The 19,117-nt window shown below is 40.6% G+C and overlaps 1 protein-coding gene across 2 annotated transcripts in view; it reads right to left on the reverse strand.

Moving 5' to 3' along the window:
- Positions 1 to 19,117, reverse strand: part of cdh23 (cadherin-related 23) — a 727,760-nt gene that overhangs the window by 511,246 nt on the left and 197,397 nt on the right. For both annotated transcript variants that reach the window (XM_071379722.1, XM_071379721.1), the window contains exons 5-6: positions 17,899 to 17,946; positions 14,013 to 14,105 (exon numbers count right to left, since the gene is read on the reverse strand). In XM_071379722.1, the coding sequence (XP_071235823.1) occupies positions 14,013 to 14,105; positions 17,899 to 17,946 (141 nt within the window). The remainder of the gene's footprint in view (positions 1 to 14,012; positions 14,106 to 17,898; positions 17,947 to 19,117) is intronic.

The raw sequence follows: 19,117 nt of genomic DNA on the forward strand, positions 1-19,117 counted from the left end.
ACATACACAATCACATTATTACAGATCAATGTGATTTTTATCCTTGCTTGGACTAACTAATACTTTGCTCTTTTTTTTGTTGTCTTCCAATTCAAATCATGTCATGTCATGTGGGGGGGGGGGGGGGGGGTATGTTATGGTAGATGCAGAGGGAGTGTTTGATTTTACATCATATTGACTGCTTTCAATCCTCTCTCTCTCTCTCTCTCTCGCTCAAGTTGGTTGTGCATCAGTATTTTTTCCCTTGTTTAATTGCAGAAAATTAACTTTAATACTTAAATGTTTCTCTCTGCCGTGAAGAAGGGGACCATGAATTTTTTTTCCCGCAACAACAATAAGAAATACTAACAAATAAGAAATACCAAAAGACCATGTGCATGTGACCAATAAAATTTGATTTGATTTGATCATCGGTGATGTAGAGGAACTTAAAACTGCTGACACTCTCTACTGCAGTCTCGTGGGGGGGGGGGGGGGGGGGGGGGGGTTATGCTATGGTAGATGCAGAGGAAGTGTTTGATTTTATGACAACTACATTACAAACAGCCATTTTCTTTTTGCCAACAGTAATGAGGAGAGTTTACAAATTCTAAAATTAATAGGATTGTTTCATAATGTCTTAGCTTATAAGTCAGATAAAATGCAAATAATGGCTTTAATATGACCAAGGTGAGATGGGTACAATAACCTCTGGCAGGATAATATGATACGAGTCACAGAGACATAAATGATTAGGGCTTGAAGTTATGCTTTCACAATAATAAACATTTTACAAAGTAAAGAGAAAAGGGGACTAGATCAGATTCATCTGATATCTACTTTATAGTGACACAGGGCACATCAAGAGTGCAAGTCCTCTGTTGTTCTGCACAATAGAACAACAAGCTTTAAATATCTCATTCACAGGCATAATGAACGTATGTGTGTGCATGCGTGCGTACGTCTATATGTCTGCATGCCTGCCTCTCTGCCAACCACGCTCCATTCCCCAGCCCAACCCTCCAGTACCGTCCTGCCATTCTTTGACCTCTTGTGATGTGATTTCAACATCAATGTAACATCAGTTCACATGAATGCTGTGGCAGTCAGTACAGTATCACCAGATAGATACATGCACAGTTATGATGACCTGACCACTCTCAAGCTTCGATCCTGTTTGACTTTCTATGGTCTGTTATTGTTCCAGTAACGGTTGTCCCCCATAGAAATTGAATGATAAAAACGGACATTCCCATTCAAGTCAACATTCCGTGATTACGTTTACTGTAAATTCTGGTGGCCATATTGAGTGTACCCATATTCTAGTCATTCTATTTCTATTGTGTGGCATGTCCACCCCCAGCTAAAACAGAGACGGGTCTATAATGCAGTCAATGGGAGAGCTAGCTCATCAGCTCTGTGAGAGGAACACTAAGATAGAGCTGATAGAAAATACAGAAATACCTGGGCTGAGCAGGGATTTGCCTTCACCTGCTGCCTGACAAAATGGAGAGAGGAGAGAAAACAGATAAGCTCACATTTAGCTATCTAGCTGTGAAAAAAAACCCAGATAGCTTAACGTTTCCTATCTAGCAGTGCTTGTCTGTCTGCCTGTTTGCCAATATATTCAATCCATCTGTATAGCACACTAGAAAAACAAGTGCTAAGTAGAATCATATAGGGTTCTTTGGTTTGTCCCGCTCGTGATTCAGAACAATTATAATGAGAGTCGAAAACGTTGTTAAAACAAATATTAGTTTTTACTAACCAAGGAGCTTGTTGTGTTGCGAATGTTTTGTGTTGCAAAATCCATTCAGCTATGTGAGCAGTGAGGCAGACATAGCCTAAGCCTAGGCTACCATGCAGTCACGTAGTGAGAGTGGAGCCGGCAACTGTACTAGGCTATTTGTGTGGTGTTGAAACATACCTAATTTGTCCACCTGCAAAGCTCATGTTTCCTTCCGTCGTGCAACAATACATTGTCAAGTTTATTTTCCCTGACTCCTAGCTCACACAAAAAAAAACGACTAACGTAACAAGATAAATAAAAAGAAAGGTTAAGATGGTGAACTATACCATCGTGGAAACAGGTGCCGCGCGAGTGAAATCCTCGTGAATTGTGGAGTCATTGTGGATAAGGAGGACAACATCCCGATTGATAGACACACAGCGTGCAAAAGCGCACGCATGTGTTTGTTTACGATAACTCAGTTACTTATCCGTTAATTATGACATTCATTCAGACTTTTGTTTGTTTAAACCACACACAGGCCATGTAAAGTTTAAGCCTGTGTGGCCGATAATAGTTTGAGTAGCCAATTTCATACTAAATAAATAAATGTAGGCTATACTTGCAGCCTATAGCCTATTCGATTCAGGCAATTGTCTGTTTAAAGATACTATTTGACTATCTAAACAATATTGAATTTGATGGTGTGTTTTGTTGTCAGCTATACGTTTCCATTAGGTAAGACGAAGGCCAATTAGAAGGCTCTTTTTCAAAGCGAATAGAGTTCTCAGTGTGCCGCATCGCAGCGTGTAAATAAGAAGATGGGCCTATTGTTCTTAATTCATGGCATGGTTTTCTTTTATCCAAATGTTGAATAGACATGCAGACAAACTCGTGCAGGGAATATCAATAGCTTAATAGCCTACTCCTCTGGAGTCATAAAAACAATTCAGAAATGAATGTTATTCGGTGGGCCACGGATCGGCTCTCTGAAAAATGATATGCGAGTGTCTGGTTGAGGAGAAAAATCCGTCGTGACTGGGGCTCGGAATTGACGTGTCCGGCACAAAGCGGCTGCAGCTAAAAATAACGGACCCGTGCAGGACTCTAATTTGAGGGCCTAGTTATACCCTAACACAGTGACGTTAGGAAACTCCTGCTTTTACAGGCCACATCAGGCCTGTGAAGCACATTATGCTGGTTTTCAAAGTGATATGTAATTCCTATTGGAATCCAGCCGGTGTGAGAATATCCAACAATTGGAACTTTCAATCACCCACAACCTACATTCGGAATGATGAGACTACCTAAATCATCTGAACTGGAACAACCATCTCAGTAATGGGTGCGATAAGTCCAACTGCTGACAGATTGGAATTGTAAAAAAAAATTTTTTATTTATCTTTGTATAGCAAAAAATGTATCAATCAATCAATGCAAAAACAAAGGTATTTGAAACAAAGAATTCTGAAAATCAACCTGCAATAGAGCAAGATGGGAAATATAATGGGCGTCGTTTTGAGTGTCACACAAAGTAAAAATGACACAACCAGACTCAACTCTGGCTATTAACACCAACACTGGGGTTATTTTACACCACTAAGTGTTAAAGCTGCAATATATAACTTTCTGGGCGACTCAACCAAATTCACATAGAAATGTGAGTTATAGATCTGTCATTGAAAGCAAGTTTAAGAAGCTGTATTTGGCACGACTCCCACCGAAGGTGGCTCCCCTGCCTGTTCGGGCGGTGCTCGGCGGTCGTCGTCGCCGGTCTACTAGCCGCCACCGATCCCTTTTTCCTTTTCTGTTAGTTTAGTTTTATTAGTTGCACCTGTTCCTGTTTGTTTCTTGATTTTTGGTCTATTTAAGCCTGTTAGGCCCGCTTAGGTTTGTGCGGGATTATTTGTGTTTTCTGTCGGTTGTGGATGTCTTTTCATTGTTCTCCGGATCGTTTGCCCTGTGTTTGGGCTGGTCAGTGTTTATGCGCCCTGTTTTTGGCGTGACTGTTTTGTGCCGGGTAAATAAATCTACAAATCACTGAACCCTCTGCTCTCTGCGCCTGACTCCTACCCACCACTCCTAGTAAACCGTGACAGTATTTATGTTCTATGTGTGGTATTTCTATGCTTCCAGTTCTTAAGTTTCATTTTTGCATCTTTCACTTTCGGTTTTGTACACAGCTATAACCACAGTGGTTTTGTACACAGTATTTTCAGCTTCAACCAGCTGAAAATACAATATTTGTGGTTATGGAAAGGATAGCGGTTTAAATAGTACAATGAATATTTAAACTATACTTGCTTGTTTTGTCACATAAACTGAAATAAAGCGAACTATTAAAAATGTAGCATTCGAATTTAGAGCTATTTCTGCATAGTGTACCTTTAAGTTAAGTTAACTTCTTAATCAACACTAGAAAGTTACACACAAAAAATCAACACTAGTTAAAACTGGCCAATTTGCTGTGTACCATGCAATACACTGCTGGTTCACTGCTTTCTATTATACTACTCTCTGCTTAATAATGTCACATAAAATACGAATTTGAAAGACAGAAATCATGGCAATGATATGAACTATGTCAGTACGGTATATGTAAAATTACTAAGAGGATACCATGCAAAAATATTCCCATATACTGTAGGTACAGTTTAAAACATTCTCACACCTATTGTTTTAAAATGATCGGATTACTCAAACTATTGATGTTGAAGTTTAAACACTGAGGTAAACACTAATAATCAGGCACTATTTAAAATAAGAAAAAAATATATAATTAAAAAACATATTCAGATTCAGAAGGGTTCTTTGTAGAACCCTTCTTGCCTTCTAAAGAATCCTTCTTGCCTTCTAAAGAATAATCAAAGAACCCTTTCTTCCAAAAACGTTTCTTGGGTTTTTAAAAGTTCTAGGTAAAACGGTTCTTGGTAGAACCCTATCCCTCCGCAAAGAACTCTTTTGGAACCCTTTTTTTTCTAAGAGTGTGCATTTCAGGGCCAGACATGGCTGTACTATCTCCCTCGGCATCGCTGTTGGCTTATCTGTGTTCAATATTCTACTACACCGCCTGTCTACTGGAGGATAAAAAACAATTGATGAATGGACGAGTTAAGGTGTAGATAAAGTAAGGAGAGAGAGTGACAGTACAGAAGAGGTATAGGTTTGTGTGTGTGTGTGCGTGCTTGCCTGTCTCTCTGTATGTACAGTATATGTCATGAACGGGAGAGAATGGAATTCAAAGAAAGAATAAGGGGTATTTGGGGAAAGAAAAAAGAAGAGAGAAAGAGAGCAGGAGAAAGAGTGTGTTTGTGTCATTGGGGTAGGGTACAGCTGGGGCGAGCAACAGGACACAAAACACACTTGGCGAGTCTCAAAGTCATTAGTGGTGGCATTTGATGATGCCGACGTTTCAATGACACAGAGACTAACTCACAGTGGGAGAGGGTTTAGGGGTCAGGGAGCATGGGACGAGAGGCTGGGGGGTGGGGAATTGGAACTCCCTGGGGTGACAGGTTTTTATTAAACACTGAGTTGCTGTATACACAAAGACACATACACACGCACAAAAGCACGCACACACACACACACACACACACACACACACACACACACACACACACACACACACACACACACACACACACACACACACACACACACACACACACACACACACACACACACACACACAATGACAAATTGAGATTATGTGTGCCAGACAGACAGACAGACAGACAGACAGACAGACAGACAGACAGACAGACAGACAGACAGACAGACAGACAGACAGACAGACAGACAGACAGACAGACAGACAGACAGACAGACAGACAGACAGAGACAGACTACATTTCAAATACTTTGAGGTGTGTTATACTAGCTCTAGATCAAGAATCATAGGGCTGAATGCCAGTAACTGTACTATCACCTTTCTTGAGCTCATACCAAAAAGTTATCTGGCAAGAATGATGTGAAGAAAAAAGAAAACATCTCCCTTACTCAACATGCAGGACCCCTGCACCATGACCATCACCATCATTATATCACATGGGGAATCTGTTGTTTTAGTCAAACGTGTTTGGGTGATAGCCTCTGTGTGCATCCCAAATGGCACCAAATACCTTAATATAGTGCACACGTTTTCACCCGAGCCGTATGGAGGGACCCTATGGGCTCTAGTCAAAAGTAGTAGACTATATGCGGAATAGGGAGCCATTTGAGATACAGCCATTATCTCTTTGTCTCCACAATGTCTGGTTGCTGTAAATCTGCCCAGCTCATTAGCGCTGACAGAGGGAATGCTAGCAGCCCACCTGCTACCCTTCACCCTCTTTATAGCACCACAAATTAAACCCACAATTACACATGCACGCACGCACAGACACACACACACTCCTCGCCTCTCCACCTCCTCAATTACACACACTCCTCTCCTCTGCACCTGCTCAATTACACACACACTCCTCTCATCTATACACTACCCCTCCCTGTCCTCAGATCATATTGAGCCAGTGTAACAGCTTAAACGGTTCACTGTGCTAACTGGGCTGTAGTTCCTTTCAATATCTTCATCCACCTTCTGCTTTCTATTTCAAGACCTCTTACATCATCACTTTTCTTCTTTCTCTTTTCATATTGTCATGTCATTTAGCTGTTTCCCTTTTCTCTCTCTCTCTCTTTCTGTATTCCTGTTTGATCTCACTTTCCCACTCCCTCCCTTCCACCTCTTTCCCATTCCTTACATTGTTGTTGTTTCTCTCCGTCTTTCTCTCTGTATCTGTCTCTCACACATAACACATTTCTGTCTATCTTTTTCACTCCCTGTCTCCCATCTCTTTCCACTCCTTTCCATGTTACTTTCCCTATCTCTGTCTCTGTCCCTCCCCCATGTCTATTTTTCTCTGCAGTCAATTTCAGGAACTAGTTTGTTGTCTCAGAGTTGTTAATTAAAGCCGTAATCTGTGATTGACTGGTTACTGTGGCATGTGCGGTGAGTGACAGGTTGATGGAGTGATGTTGCAACGTTTGCTTTGCCCGTGGTCACCAGAGGTCACCGACGGAGACCATAAAAATGCAGGGGATAAAAAGTTGTCGGAGGAGGAAGACGATGAGAGGGAGGAAGGAAAGAAGGGATGGGGTGGAGGAAACAGGATAGAACAAGGAACGGATTGAGTCACAACACCCTCACTGCCTTATCTTCTCCTCGTTTCTCCCATGACTTAGCACTCTGAGTATTCTGTGAGCTGTAGCTGGTGCCAGTAATATACTGTGTGCCTATATCATACATGCATCGTACATCAAATATGTTAAGATCATTTGATGAATTGCCTGGCTGGCCAAAGAAAAAAAGGGACATTGGAAATATTCTTATGGACACAGTGATACTTTAGTAAACAGGCATTTACCATGGTTTCACTTGAAATAACACCATTTCAGAAACACCATTTCAGCCAATCAACATCCAACCTGACTGGTCTTTTGTATACTATGCTGTATTTACAGGAAGGATAACCTCCCTTGCCTGCCCTAAATGTCTATATCTATTCAAATGTGTAATTGCATAAGGTTAACGTTTAAATGAACAATTAACATTGGCAGCTCTTAGTAACTGGAACCCTGAGAGAACCCTGAGAGAACCATGATATATGCTGATATAACTGTAACACAACGCTGATAGAACCCTCAGACAACCCAGAGAAAACCCTGGTAGAACACTGAGAGAACCCTTCACTCCACTCATAGGAGGAGGTAAACAGGGCAGGCTAAACAATCTCCTATTTCTCTGCATTTATTTGCTGGACTTTATGGATTGAAGAGGAGAAAAATCCCAGTGGCTTTGAAGATTTGGAGAGGACTGGGGGTAGGCTATGCACTCAATATAAACACAACACAATATATGTGTGTGCGTGCTGAGATAGATTTTAGCCTCTGTTTGAAGTTCCACACTCCAACACTTTACCCCACTCTGGCAATTACTTAATATCAAGGATTAGATTGGGGACAGGGCAAAGAGGAGGGATAGAGGGAGAAAGAGAGAGAGAGAGAAAGATGGAGAGGGGGAAGAGAGCAACTGAAAATGGGAGAGGACGGGAGGGATAGAAAGAGAGGAGTGAGATAGATACTGAAAAAAGGTGGAAGAGAGTTGGTGGAAGTAGTAGACAGAGAGAGAAAGACAAGCTGTAGGGGAGAGATTTAGGACAGCACTGCACAGGGGGAGTTGTTCTATTTGGAAGGCAAGTTGACTTTCTCCAAATATGAGGAAGAAGATGATTCCCAAACCAGTTCTTTCCCTACATTTTCTGACCATTAAAATGGAACGTTTTTTAAACATTCTGAGAACAAATTTAAACATTCCTGACTGTTCTAGGAATATTTGTTTTTAGGTTGCAGTTTCTGAGAATGTTTTACTCGAGTTCCTTTAAAAATGTCCTGGTTGGTTTTATTAACACTCTGAGAACGTTATCTAGAAAGTTATTTGAAGGTAATTAAATAACATTCTGAGAACATTCACTAAATCTTGTGAACATTTTCTTATGGTTATTATTGAACGTTTTCTTAACCCTCTAAGAATGAAATGTAAAGGTTTTTTGAAGGTTTTTGAATAAGACTTTTAATAACACTGCAAGCTTATTTTGGGTTAGATTATTTTTACTCCAAACACAGAGGACACAGAAATTAATGCAAACACATTTATTGTTTATTGTGACACGGCATCAATGAGTTTCAAACCTATGATCTTCTGTTCGCTATCCATGGAATTAGTCCACTGAGCCATCATGTTTTTTACACATAACAGCTCTTCGTTTTAGCCCATTGAAACAGACACCAGTTCAAAGGAAACAAAGCGATTGTGGCTGTGACCGCGGATAATGGCTGTTTAAATCTCTGCTGTTTGTTGCTGTTTCCATTGGCCCTGTGAGCTGTGCTGGTTGGAATTGTGTTGAGTACCAGCGTTAGCCTACGTTGTTACCATCATGGCTCCCAAAGTTAAAGAAGGTGGAAGTAATGGAGGACAGTGTTTCACTGTCAGAGGTACGTGATCTTTAAAATCAACAAAAACATGTCTAAAAGCAATTGTTACAGCAACAAGAAAAGAGCTTCAAGAGCATTGTTCAAATAACAAACAAAATAATGGATGATCTGACCAGAGAGGTCCAAGACCTTAAGAACAGTTTGCAGTTCTCCCAGGGAGAGGTGGACGTCCTGAAAGAGACTTGCAGCAAGATGACAATAAACAATTCCACACAAAACCGGCACTGTATGTGAATCATTATCACACATGACTGGGAAAACAGACTATCTAGAAGGACAATCCATGAGGAATAACATTGAAATAACACATATGGAATCATGTTGTAACCAAAAAAGTGTAAAACAAATTTGAGATTCTTCAAAGTAGACACCCTTTGCCTTTGCTTATTTAAGCTGTTCTTGCCATACCATGGACTTGGTATTTTACCAAATATTCTGTATACCACACCTACATTGTCACAACACAACTGATTGGCTCCAAAACATTAAGAAGGAAAGAAATCTCACAATTTAACTTTTATCAAGGCACACCTGTTATTTGAAATGCATTCCATCTCATGAAGCTGGTTGAGAGAATGCCAATGACCCGCCAGTATGTTCAACAGCAGAGAAAAACCCATAATCGATCTTTTTCCAACTTGAAATTTGATGACTTTTCCTAGAGTGACACCAACATTAGAAAAACTGAAACATCGCCGTTGTTCATATTTCCATGAAAACTGTACACAACCAGGGTACAACGATTGTCTGAGGGTCAGTTTTGACCCCGCAGTTATAAAATAATTTACACTCCACAAAAAACACAAAGACACACACACACACACACACACACACACACACACACACACACACACACACACACACACACACACACACACACACACACACACACACACACACACACACACACACACACACACACACACACACACACACACACACACACACACACACAATGACTGATTGAACTCAGCCAGCAGCTCCTGAAAAGGAAGATCACCATGGTTGGTGACCTCTCATCAAAGTTTGCCCCCACCACTCTAGTTTCTTACATCCCAAAGAGAAACAAAAATTTAGTCCTCCTGAGAACACAGCACAAAACGGCTGATATCAGTGATTGTGAGGACAGGATGCCAGCATCATCCTGGACTACAACCACAACAAAGGAGGCGTGAACAACCTGGACAAGGTGATTGGAACTTGCAGATGCAGGATGATGACTGCCCGCTGGCCCCTGGTCATTTTCCATAACATCATTAATGTGTCCTCATACAATGCCTGATATGGAACAAGATGGGACAGGCACTTGTAACCCCACACATTCAAAGAAGGGAGTGCCTCCCCCGCACAGCAGCCTCTACAGCGCTTGTGAAAGCTGTTCAGGGGGCTGAATCATGTCCTGATCCACCTGAGGCTGCAGTTGGGGCAGGCAAGAGGAGGAGGTGCCAATTCTCTCCCCCAAAGAAGGACTGTCAAACAAATACTATGTGCTGCACATGTGAGAAATACATCTGCAAAGTCCATGCACACACACTTGCTTACTGTCCTACATGTGCTAATTAGAGTTGATTCATTTATGTTCTTCACGTTTTTGTTTTGTATCTATTATCTTATTTTATTCTTATTTATTGTTGTTTGTACACCTTGTGGGTGGGAGCAATGGTTCAGAAAATGGGAGAAGACTAGAATTTTGTAGTTGAATTCTTCATTGTACAGTATATTAAGAATATATCACTATGTTGCAAAAAAAATTCAAGACTGTTATTGTTTCCCTTCAATAAAATGCATTCAAAACAACTGTCTGCACATTTCTGCTACTTTCTTAGGCTATGCAAGTGCTATATCTTGCAAAAAAATATATATTTACACCTATGCAGTACCTTTAGCAATAATAATAATAATTAACCTCTACTTTAGTAAAGAAAACAATTATGACAGGTTTGTTGTAATAAAAACGAGTGGTGTCCACTGATTATATGTCTTTCTGCACTGTGAAGAGGGAAAACGCAGATATTACAACGTTTGTGATGAATGGCAGGTTGTTTCTTCATGCAAAACAGCGTTGGGGTTAACATTCAATTAAGCACCTTTATTTTAGGGGTTTAAAGAAGGCGGGTCATTTTTTACCCTTAGGACAAAGGGAGAATACAGAATTGTAAGACTACACAAGGGTTAAATGAAACTGGTATTCTTTTGTATTTATTACAATTTTCTTTAACCAATTAGGGTCTTTAATGCAGGGCCAACAGAAAGATGCCCTACTTTTTCCCCCTTCCACTTTACTCTTCCATTTTTGCAGTAATGCTGCAATTAGTTAGTTGTAATTGTGGGTAGAGCAGACATTTCCATATATGTTGTTAGCTGCATGTGTGAGATCTCCACCAGTCCTATTTATGATATAATTTAGAAAGATTATAGCATGTTTTTATTCCAAAAATAATGTTTGTTTTATCTATTAGTATATTTGAATTTAACCACAATATTAGTTATATGTTTTTTTCTGGTGGATTAAATTGAAATTGAAAAGAACTTTCTATGTTTGTTTTAAAAATAGCGATATTTGGGAGATTATTTCCTTTTCAAATAACCGAAAGTGCGACGTTGTAATCTGAATAAAAGGAAAAAGGCCATTCTTGAACATGGGGTGAGACATTCTTATTAATTTGCTAGAGAACCAGTTCAGATTTAAGTATAACTTTTGTATGACTGAAGCCTTTATTGAGAAGTCTAATGTTGAATATTTAAGAATTTCTGCCCTCCGAATTCATAGTCAGTATATAAATAAGCCTGTGTAATTTTGTCTGGCTTGCCGTTCCAAATAAAATGGAATCTTTTTTTCTCAAACATTTTAAATAACTGTTTGCTAGGTGTAGGCAAGACCATAAGCTAACTGGTAAACTGGGATATGACTAAAGAGTTAAACAGGGTGATTTTTGCTAACTTTCTATAAAAATGTATCGGCGTGAGATCATTTATTAATTTTGTGATATGTATACCGAGTATGTCCAAATCACCATCAGACAATTGTATTGGTAAACTACACGGTAGAGTAAAAGTTAAATTTTTTAGTGATCCAATATGTAATATAGTACACTTATCATCATTTGGTTGTAATCCAGAGAGTTTAGAAAAAGTATCTAGATACTCTATGATTCTGGATTTAAAATAACACATGAACATCAGTGTACAATGACACCTTTGTTTTTAAGCCAAGGATTTCTAACCATTTGAACTTATTGTTGGATCTGATTTTAATAGATAACATTTCAATACATAGTGGACAACCTTGTTTTACTCCTCTTGACAACTTAAAACCTTCTGAGAAGTAGCCATTATTTACCATTTTACACCTAGGGTTATTATCCATCACGTTAACCCATTTTATAAGAGATTGTCCAAAATTGAAATGTTCCAGGTATTTATATATAAACTTCAGTTGTACTTTATCAAAAATATTTTCAAAGTCAGCTATGAAAAGCAGACCTGGTTTCCCATATTTTTCATAGTGTTCTGTTGTTTCCAGTACTTGTTTTATACTATCTCCAATGTATTGTCCATGTAAAAAACCTGTCTGTTTAGAATGAATAATATCCAACAAAACCTTTTTAATTCTATGCGCTATACATTTGCTAGAATTTTTGCATCACAACACCGAAGTGTAAGGGGCATCAAATTTTTTCAATGGACTGGATCTTTATGTACACCACTTGTATCCTGTTTCAGTAATAATGAAATCAGACCTTCTTGTTGAGTTTCCAGTAATCTACCATTTACATAGGAGTGGTTAAAACATGAGTATATCAAAAAAGTTTGGCAATGGGGATCTTTAATAAATACAAATACAGATAAACTGTCAATCTCTGAAACTCAATTCGATAATTCCTTTGAGGATACAGCAGTAACAATCCAAGGATATAACATCTAAAGAAAAGACAGGAATGCCGATGGGGGAGGTGTTGCTGTATATGTTCAGAGCCATAATCTTGTAAAGCTTAAAGAATATCTTATGTCAAATGTTTTTGAAGTGTTGTGGTTGGAAGTTCACCTGCCTCATCTAAAACCTCTTATTTTGGGGTGCTGCTATAGGCTAACAGTCAGTACTTGAATAAAATGTGTGCAAAGCTTGATAGTGTGTGTGTGATGTTAACAGAGTGGTCTATTTTCTGGGTGACCTGAACATTGACTGGTTAGCAACTAGCTGTCCTCTCAAGAGGAAGCTTCTAACTGTGACGATTGGCTGTAATATGACCCAGGTTATCACTCAACCAACTAGAGTGCATACCAATAGTGTTGGAATTGTGACATCCACTTGTATTGATCATATCTTCACTAATGCTACAGAGCTTTGCTCCGAAGCAACATCAGTTCCCAATGGCTGTAGTGTCCGTAACATTGTGGTAATAACAAGGAAAGCCAAAGTACCAACGTCAGGTCCTAAAGTAAATGATAAGAGATCATACAAAATGTTTTCTCATGATTCTTTTGTTGAAGATGTAGAAAATGCATGTTGGTCTGATGTGTGTGAGGAACTGAACCCAGATGCAGCTCTGGGAGTGTTTATAAAATGATTCATGACAATTGTTGACAAGCATGAACCTGTTATGAAATTAACTGTGAAAACTGTTAGAGCCTCCTGGATTGAAGATTAATTGAAAATTAAATTATGCAAAAGAGACGGCAAACAAGTCAGGCTGCTCAGCTAATCGGTTGACATACTGTACATTTAGAAAGGTTGTGAATAAACGTAACAAAAATAACAAGAAATGATATTGCCAAACCAAGATATATGACATAAAACACAATGAAAAAATACTTTGGAGTACGTTAAATGATATCATGGGCAGAAAACCCAATTAATCTCCATCGAGTTGATGAGTTATTTATACCAAAATGTTTTGATATTGGCAAAAATGTCAATGACTATTTCGCTAGTAAAGTGGAAAAACTATTTTTATAACGTACTGTGATTAAAAATTCCAGATTTTACACATAATCAAATAACATACATCCATACACCCACGCAAGACATGCCATCAGGGGTCTCTTCACAGTCCCCAAGTCAAAAACAAATTCACGGCAACAGAGCCATGATCGCACGGAACTCCCTTCCATCTCCAATTACACTAGCAAACAGCAAAATTGTCTTTCAAAAATTGATAAAACATCTCATGGCACAATAGGGATTTTGAAGTGACATACACACAAACACACACACACAGACACACTATCACACTACAACACACACATAGTGTACATGACTGTAGCCTACCTCTGCGATGTGTACCGTGTACAGCTGGCCATGGAAAGTTGGGGAGTTGTCATTCACGTCTCCTATCTGGATATTTACTGTGTCTTTGACAACCTGCGAAGGCACAAGAGGTACTGATTTGTTAATATACAAGCACACACAGACAAAGAGAAATACAAACACACACTTACCCCCCCCCACACACACACAGTACATACACTATGCACAGCAGGGCCTCCCCCTAAAAATAAAACATCTTCAAACATACAAGCTGCATCTGAAGCAATTTATTTTAATATGTTTTTTTCAATAGACCTATTTATTTCACCAACACATCACAAATTGTAAGCAAGCTAGTTACAATGCCTCCTAAAGACATGATCGACATCAGGAATAGAGGCTAGGGTATATGCTGATCTAGATTTTGCTCGCCTGAAGTAGAGTATATTGTGATAAATTGCAGGCCACACTAGTTCCCTAGAGAGTTTTCGGCTATACTTTTCGTGGCTGTTTATTTACCACCACAGACAGATGCTGGCACTAAGACCGCACTCAGTCAACTGTATAAGGAAATAAGCAAACAGGAAACCACTCACCCAGCGGCGGCGTTCCTAGTGGCAGGAGACTTTAATAAAGGGAAACTTAAATCAGTTCTACCAAATTTCCATCAACATGTTAAATGTGCAACCAGAGGGAAAACAATTCTAGATCACCTGTACTCCACACACAGAGACCCGTACAAAGCTCTCCCTCGCCCTCCATTTGGTAAATCCGACCACAACTCTATCCTTCTGATTCCTGCTTACAGGCAAAAATTAAAGCAGGAAGCACCAGTGACTCTGTCTATAAAAAAGTGGTCAGATGAAGCAGATGCTAAACTACAGGACTGTTTTGCTAACACAGACTGGAACATGATCCAGGATTCTTCCGATGGCATTGAGGAGTACACCACATCAGTCACTGGCTTTATCAATAAGTGCATCGAGGACGTCATCCCCACAGTGACTGTACGTACATACCCCAACCAGAAGCCAGCTGCCGCTTTCAATGTGCTGGACTCTAACCCGGAAGCTTACAAGAAATCCTGCTATGACCTGCGACGAACCATCAAACAGGCAAAGCGTAATATACAGGGGTAAGATTGAATCATACTACACCAGCTCCGACGCTCGTCTTATGTGGCAGGGCTTGCAAACTACAGACTACAAAGGGAAGCACAGCCGCGAGCTTCCCAGTGACACGAGCCTACCAGACGAGCTAAATCATTTCTATGCTCGCTTCGAGTTAAGCAACACTGAGGCATGCATGAGAGCATCAGCTGTTCCGGACGACTGTGTGATCACACTCTCCATAGCCGACGTGACTAATACCTTTAAAAAGGTCAACATACACAAGGATGCGAGGCAAGACGGATTACCAGGACGTGTGCTCCAGGCATGTGCTGACCAACTGGCAGGTGTCTTCACTGACATTTTCAACATGTCCTTGATTGAGTCTCTAATACCAACATGTTTCAAGCAGACAACCATAGTCCCTGTGCCGAAGAACACAAAGGCAACCTGCCTAAATGACTACAGACCCGTAGCACTCACGTCCGTAGTCATGAAGTGCTTTGAAAGGTTGGTAATGGTTCACATCAACACGATTATCCCAGAAACTCTAGACCCACTCCAATTTGCATACCGTCCCAACAGATCCAAAAATAATGCAATCTCTATTGCATTCCACACTGCCCTTTCCCACCTGGACAAAAGGAACACTTATGTGAGAATGCTATTCATTGACTGCAGCTCAGCGTTCAACACCATAGTACCCTCAAAGCTCATCACTAAGCTAAGGATCCTGGGACTAAACACCTCCCTCTGCAACTGGATCCTGGACTTCCTGACGGGCCGCTCCCAGGTGGTGAGGGTAGGTAGCAACACATCTGCCACGCTGATCCTCAACACTGGAGCTCCACAGGGGTGCGTGCTCAGTCCCCTCCTCTCCTCCCTGTTCACCCACGACCGCATGACCAGGTCGTGGGTGAGTTTGCAGACGACACAACATTGGTAGGCCTGATCACCGACAACGATGAGACAGCCTATAGGGAGGAGGTCAGAGACCTGGCTGTGTGGTGCCAGAATAACAACCTATCCATCAACGTAACCAAGACTAAGGAGATTATTGTGGACTAAAGGAAAAGGAGGACCGAGCACGGCCCCATTCTCATCGACGGGGCTGTAGTGGAGCACGTTGAGAGCTTCAAGTTCCTTGGTATCCACATCAACAACAAACTGGAATGGTCCAAACACACCAAGACAGTTGTGAAGAGGGCACGACAAAGCCTATTCCCCCTCAGAAAACTAAAAAGATTTGGCATGGATCCTGAGATCCTCATAAGGTTCTACAGCTGCAACATCGAGAGCATCCTGACTGGTTGCATCACTGCTTGGTATGGCAATTGCTCAGCCTCTGACCGAAAGGCACTACAGAGGGTAGTGCGTACGGCCCAGTACATCACTGGGGCTAAGCTGCCTGCCATCCAGGACCTCTACACAGGCGGTGTCAGAGGAAGGCTCTAAAAATTCTCAAAGACCCCAGCCACCCCAGTCATAGACTGTTCTTTCTACTACCGCATGGCAAGCGGTACCGGCGTGCCAAGTCTAGGACAAAAAGGCTTCTCAACAGCTTTTACCCCCAAGCCATAAGGCTCCTGAACAGGTAATCAAATGGCTAACCGGACTATTTGCATGTTATGCCCCCCCCAACCCCTCTTTTTCCGCTGCTGCTACTCTCTGTTTATCATATATGCATAGTCACTTTAACTATACATTCATGTACATACTACCTCAATTGGGCCGACCAACCAGTGCTCCCGCACATTGGCTAACCGGGCTATCTGCATTGTGTCCCGCCACCCACCACCTGCCAACCCCTCTTTTACTCTACTGCTACTCTCTGTTCATCATATATGCATAGTCACTTTAACCATATCTACATGTGCATACTACCTCAATCAGCCTGACTAACCGGTGTCTGTATGTAGCTACTTCCAGAGCCTCGCTACTGTATATAGCCTGTCTTTTTACTGTTGTTTTATTTCTTTACCTACCTATTGTTCACCTAATACCTTTTTTGGACTATTGGTTAGAGCCTGTAAGTAAGTATTTCACTGTTGTATTTAGCGCACGTGACAAATTATTAATAATATCTTCATAATATAGCCTAATACTCATAAGCTTCTAACTCATGATATATGGCTAGCTGGACAGTGGCTTGTGTGGATATTTTAGAATATGGTAGTTATAAGGAGTCTAGACTACCTGTGTTCAGTGCTTAATTTGTAAATCATGAGTGGTGAGTGGAAAGGGGGAGTGACCTGTGGAGCTTTTAGGTGGTTAGGCCAGGGTGTGACTAGGGTGGGCATTCTAGTTTCTTTATTTCTATGTTTTCTATTTCTTTGTGTTTGGCCGGGTGTGGTTCTCAATCAGAGGCAGCTGTCTATCGTTGTCTCTGATTGAGAACCATACTTAGGTAGCCCTTTTTTTCCACCTGTCTTGGTGGGAAGTTGACTTTGTTTAGGGCACATAGCCTTTGAACTTCACGGTTTGTTTTTGCAGTGTTAATTAATTTGTTTGGCGTCATTTTGATTAAATAAAAGAAAATGTACGCTCACCACGCTGCACCTTGGTCCTCTACTTTCAACAGCCGTGACAGTACTGTCTTAACTATGACGTATACGGTTGTGTAGGTTGAAATGTCAGTGTGTTTTAGCATTCAAATGTTATGTGTGAGAAAGGTGTCAGAGTAAATAACTCTAAGGAAAGTTAGTCAGGAGTTGTATATAAGGTGTGTGAGCTGCTTGACAGACAGGATGTGATACATCATGTCACAGCGTTGATCATAGTGCAGGTTTGACTCTTACCCCTTGGCTGTCACTCACAGAGAACTCCACCTGCATCTCCGACTTGGTCTGGAAGAGATGGAGAGAGAGACAAGTCAGCATAACCCTTCATAGAGTATGTGAGGGAGGGAGGGGAGTGTGGGGAGGGAAGGTGGGAGGGAGGTTGTGTGTTTGATTGTGTGTCAAGGTTATTGTATTTTTGTGTTTTTATATATTTTTTTATTTGAAATTCAGTTAAGTTTCAGGTAGTTTTCAGACCAGATTTGCTAGTTTTTATTCAGCTGAAGATGTTATTTTAAAGTATTTATATTTCGTTTTTATATTATTTAGTTTCAGTTTTAGTGTTAGGGACAGAAAGCACGTGTTTTTTGGGATATGCACTTTTTGCTACTGGAGGGCAGCAATACATAAGGTGATCAAATCAAATTGTATTGGTCACATACACATGGTAAGCAGATGTTAATGCAAGTGTAGTGAAATGCTTGTGCTTCTAGATCCGACTGTGCAGTAATATCTAACAAGTAATCTAACAATTTCACAACAACTACCTTATACACACAAGTGTAAAGGAATGGATAAGAATATGTACTTATAAATATATGGATGAGCAATGGCCGAACGGCATAGGCAAGATGCAGTAGATGGTATAGAGTACAGTATATACAGTGGGGAGAACAAGTATTTGATACACTACCGATTTTGCAGGTTTTCCTACTTACAAAGCATGTAGAGGTCTGTAATTATTATCATAGGTACACTTCAACTATGAGAGACGGAATCTAAAACAAAAATCCAGAAAATCACATTGTATGATTTTTAAGTAATTAATTTGCATTTTATTGCATGACATAAGTATTTGATACATCAGAAAAGCAGAACTTAATATTTGGTACAGAAACCTTTGTTTGCAATTACAGAGATCATACGATTCCTGTAGTTCTTGACTAGGTTTGCACACACTGCAGCAGGGATTTTGGCCCACTCCTCCCTACAGATCTTCTCCAGATCCTTCAGGTTTCAGGGCTGTCGCTGGGCAATACGGACTTTCAGCTCCCTCCAAAGATTTTCTATTGGGTTCAGGTCTGGAGACTGGCTAGGCCACTCCAGGACCTTGAGATGCTTCTTACGGAGCCACTCCTTAGTTGCCATGGCTGTGTGCTTCGTGTTGTTGTCATGCTGGAAGACCCAGCCACGACCCATCTTCAATGCTCTTACTGAGGGAAGGAGGTTGTTGGCCAAG

The sequence above is a fragment of the Salvelinus alpinus genome, chromosome 32 (genome assembly GCF_045679555.1).
Source record: "Salvelinus alpinus chromosome 32, SLU_Salpinus.1, whole genome shotgun sequence".
Lineage (NCBI taxonomy): Eukaryota > Metazoa > Chordata > Actinopteri > Salmoniformes > Salmonidae > Salvelinus > Salvelinus alpinus.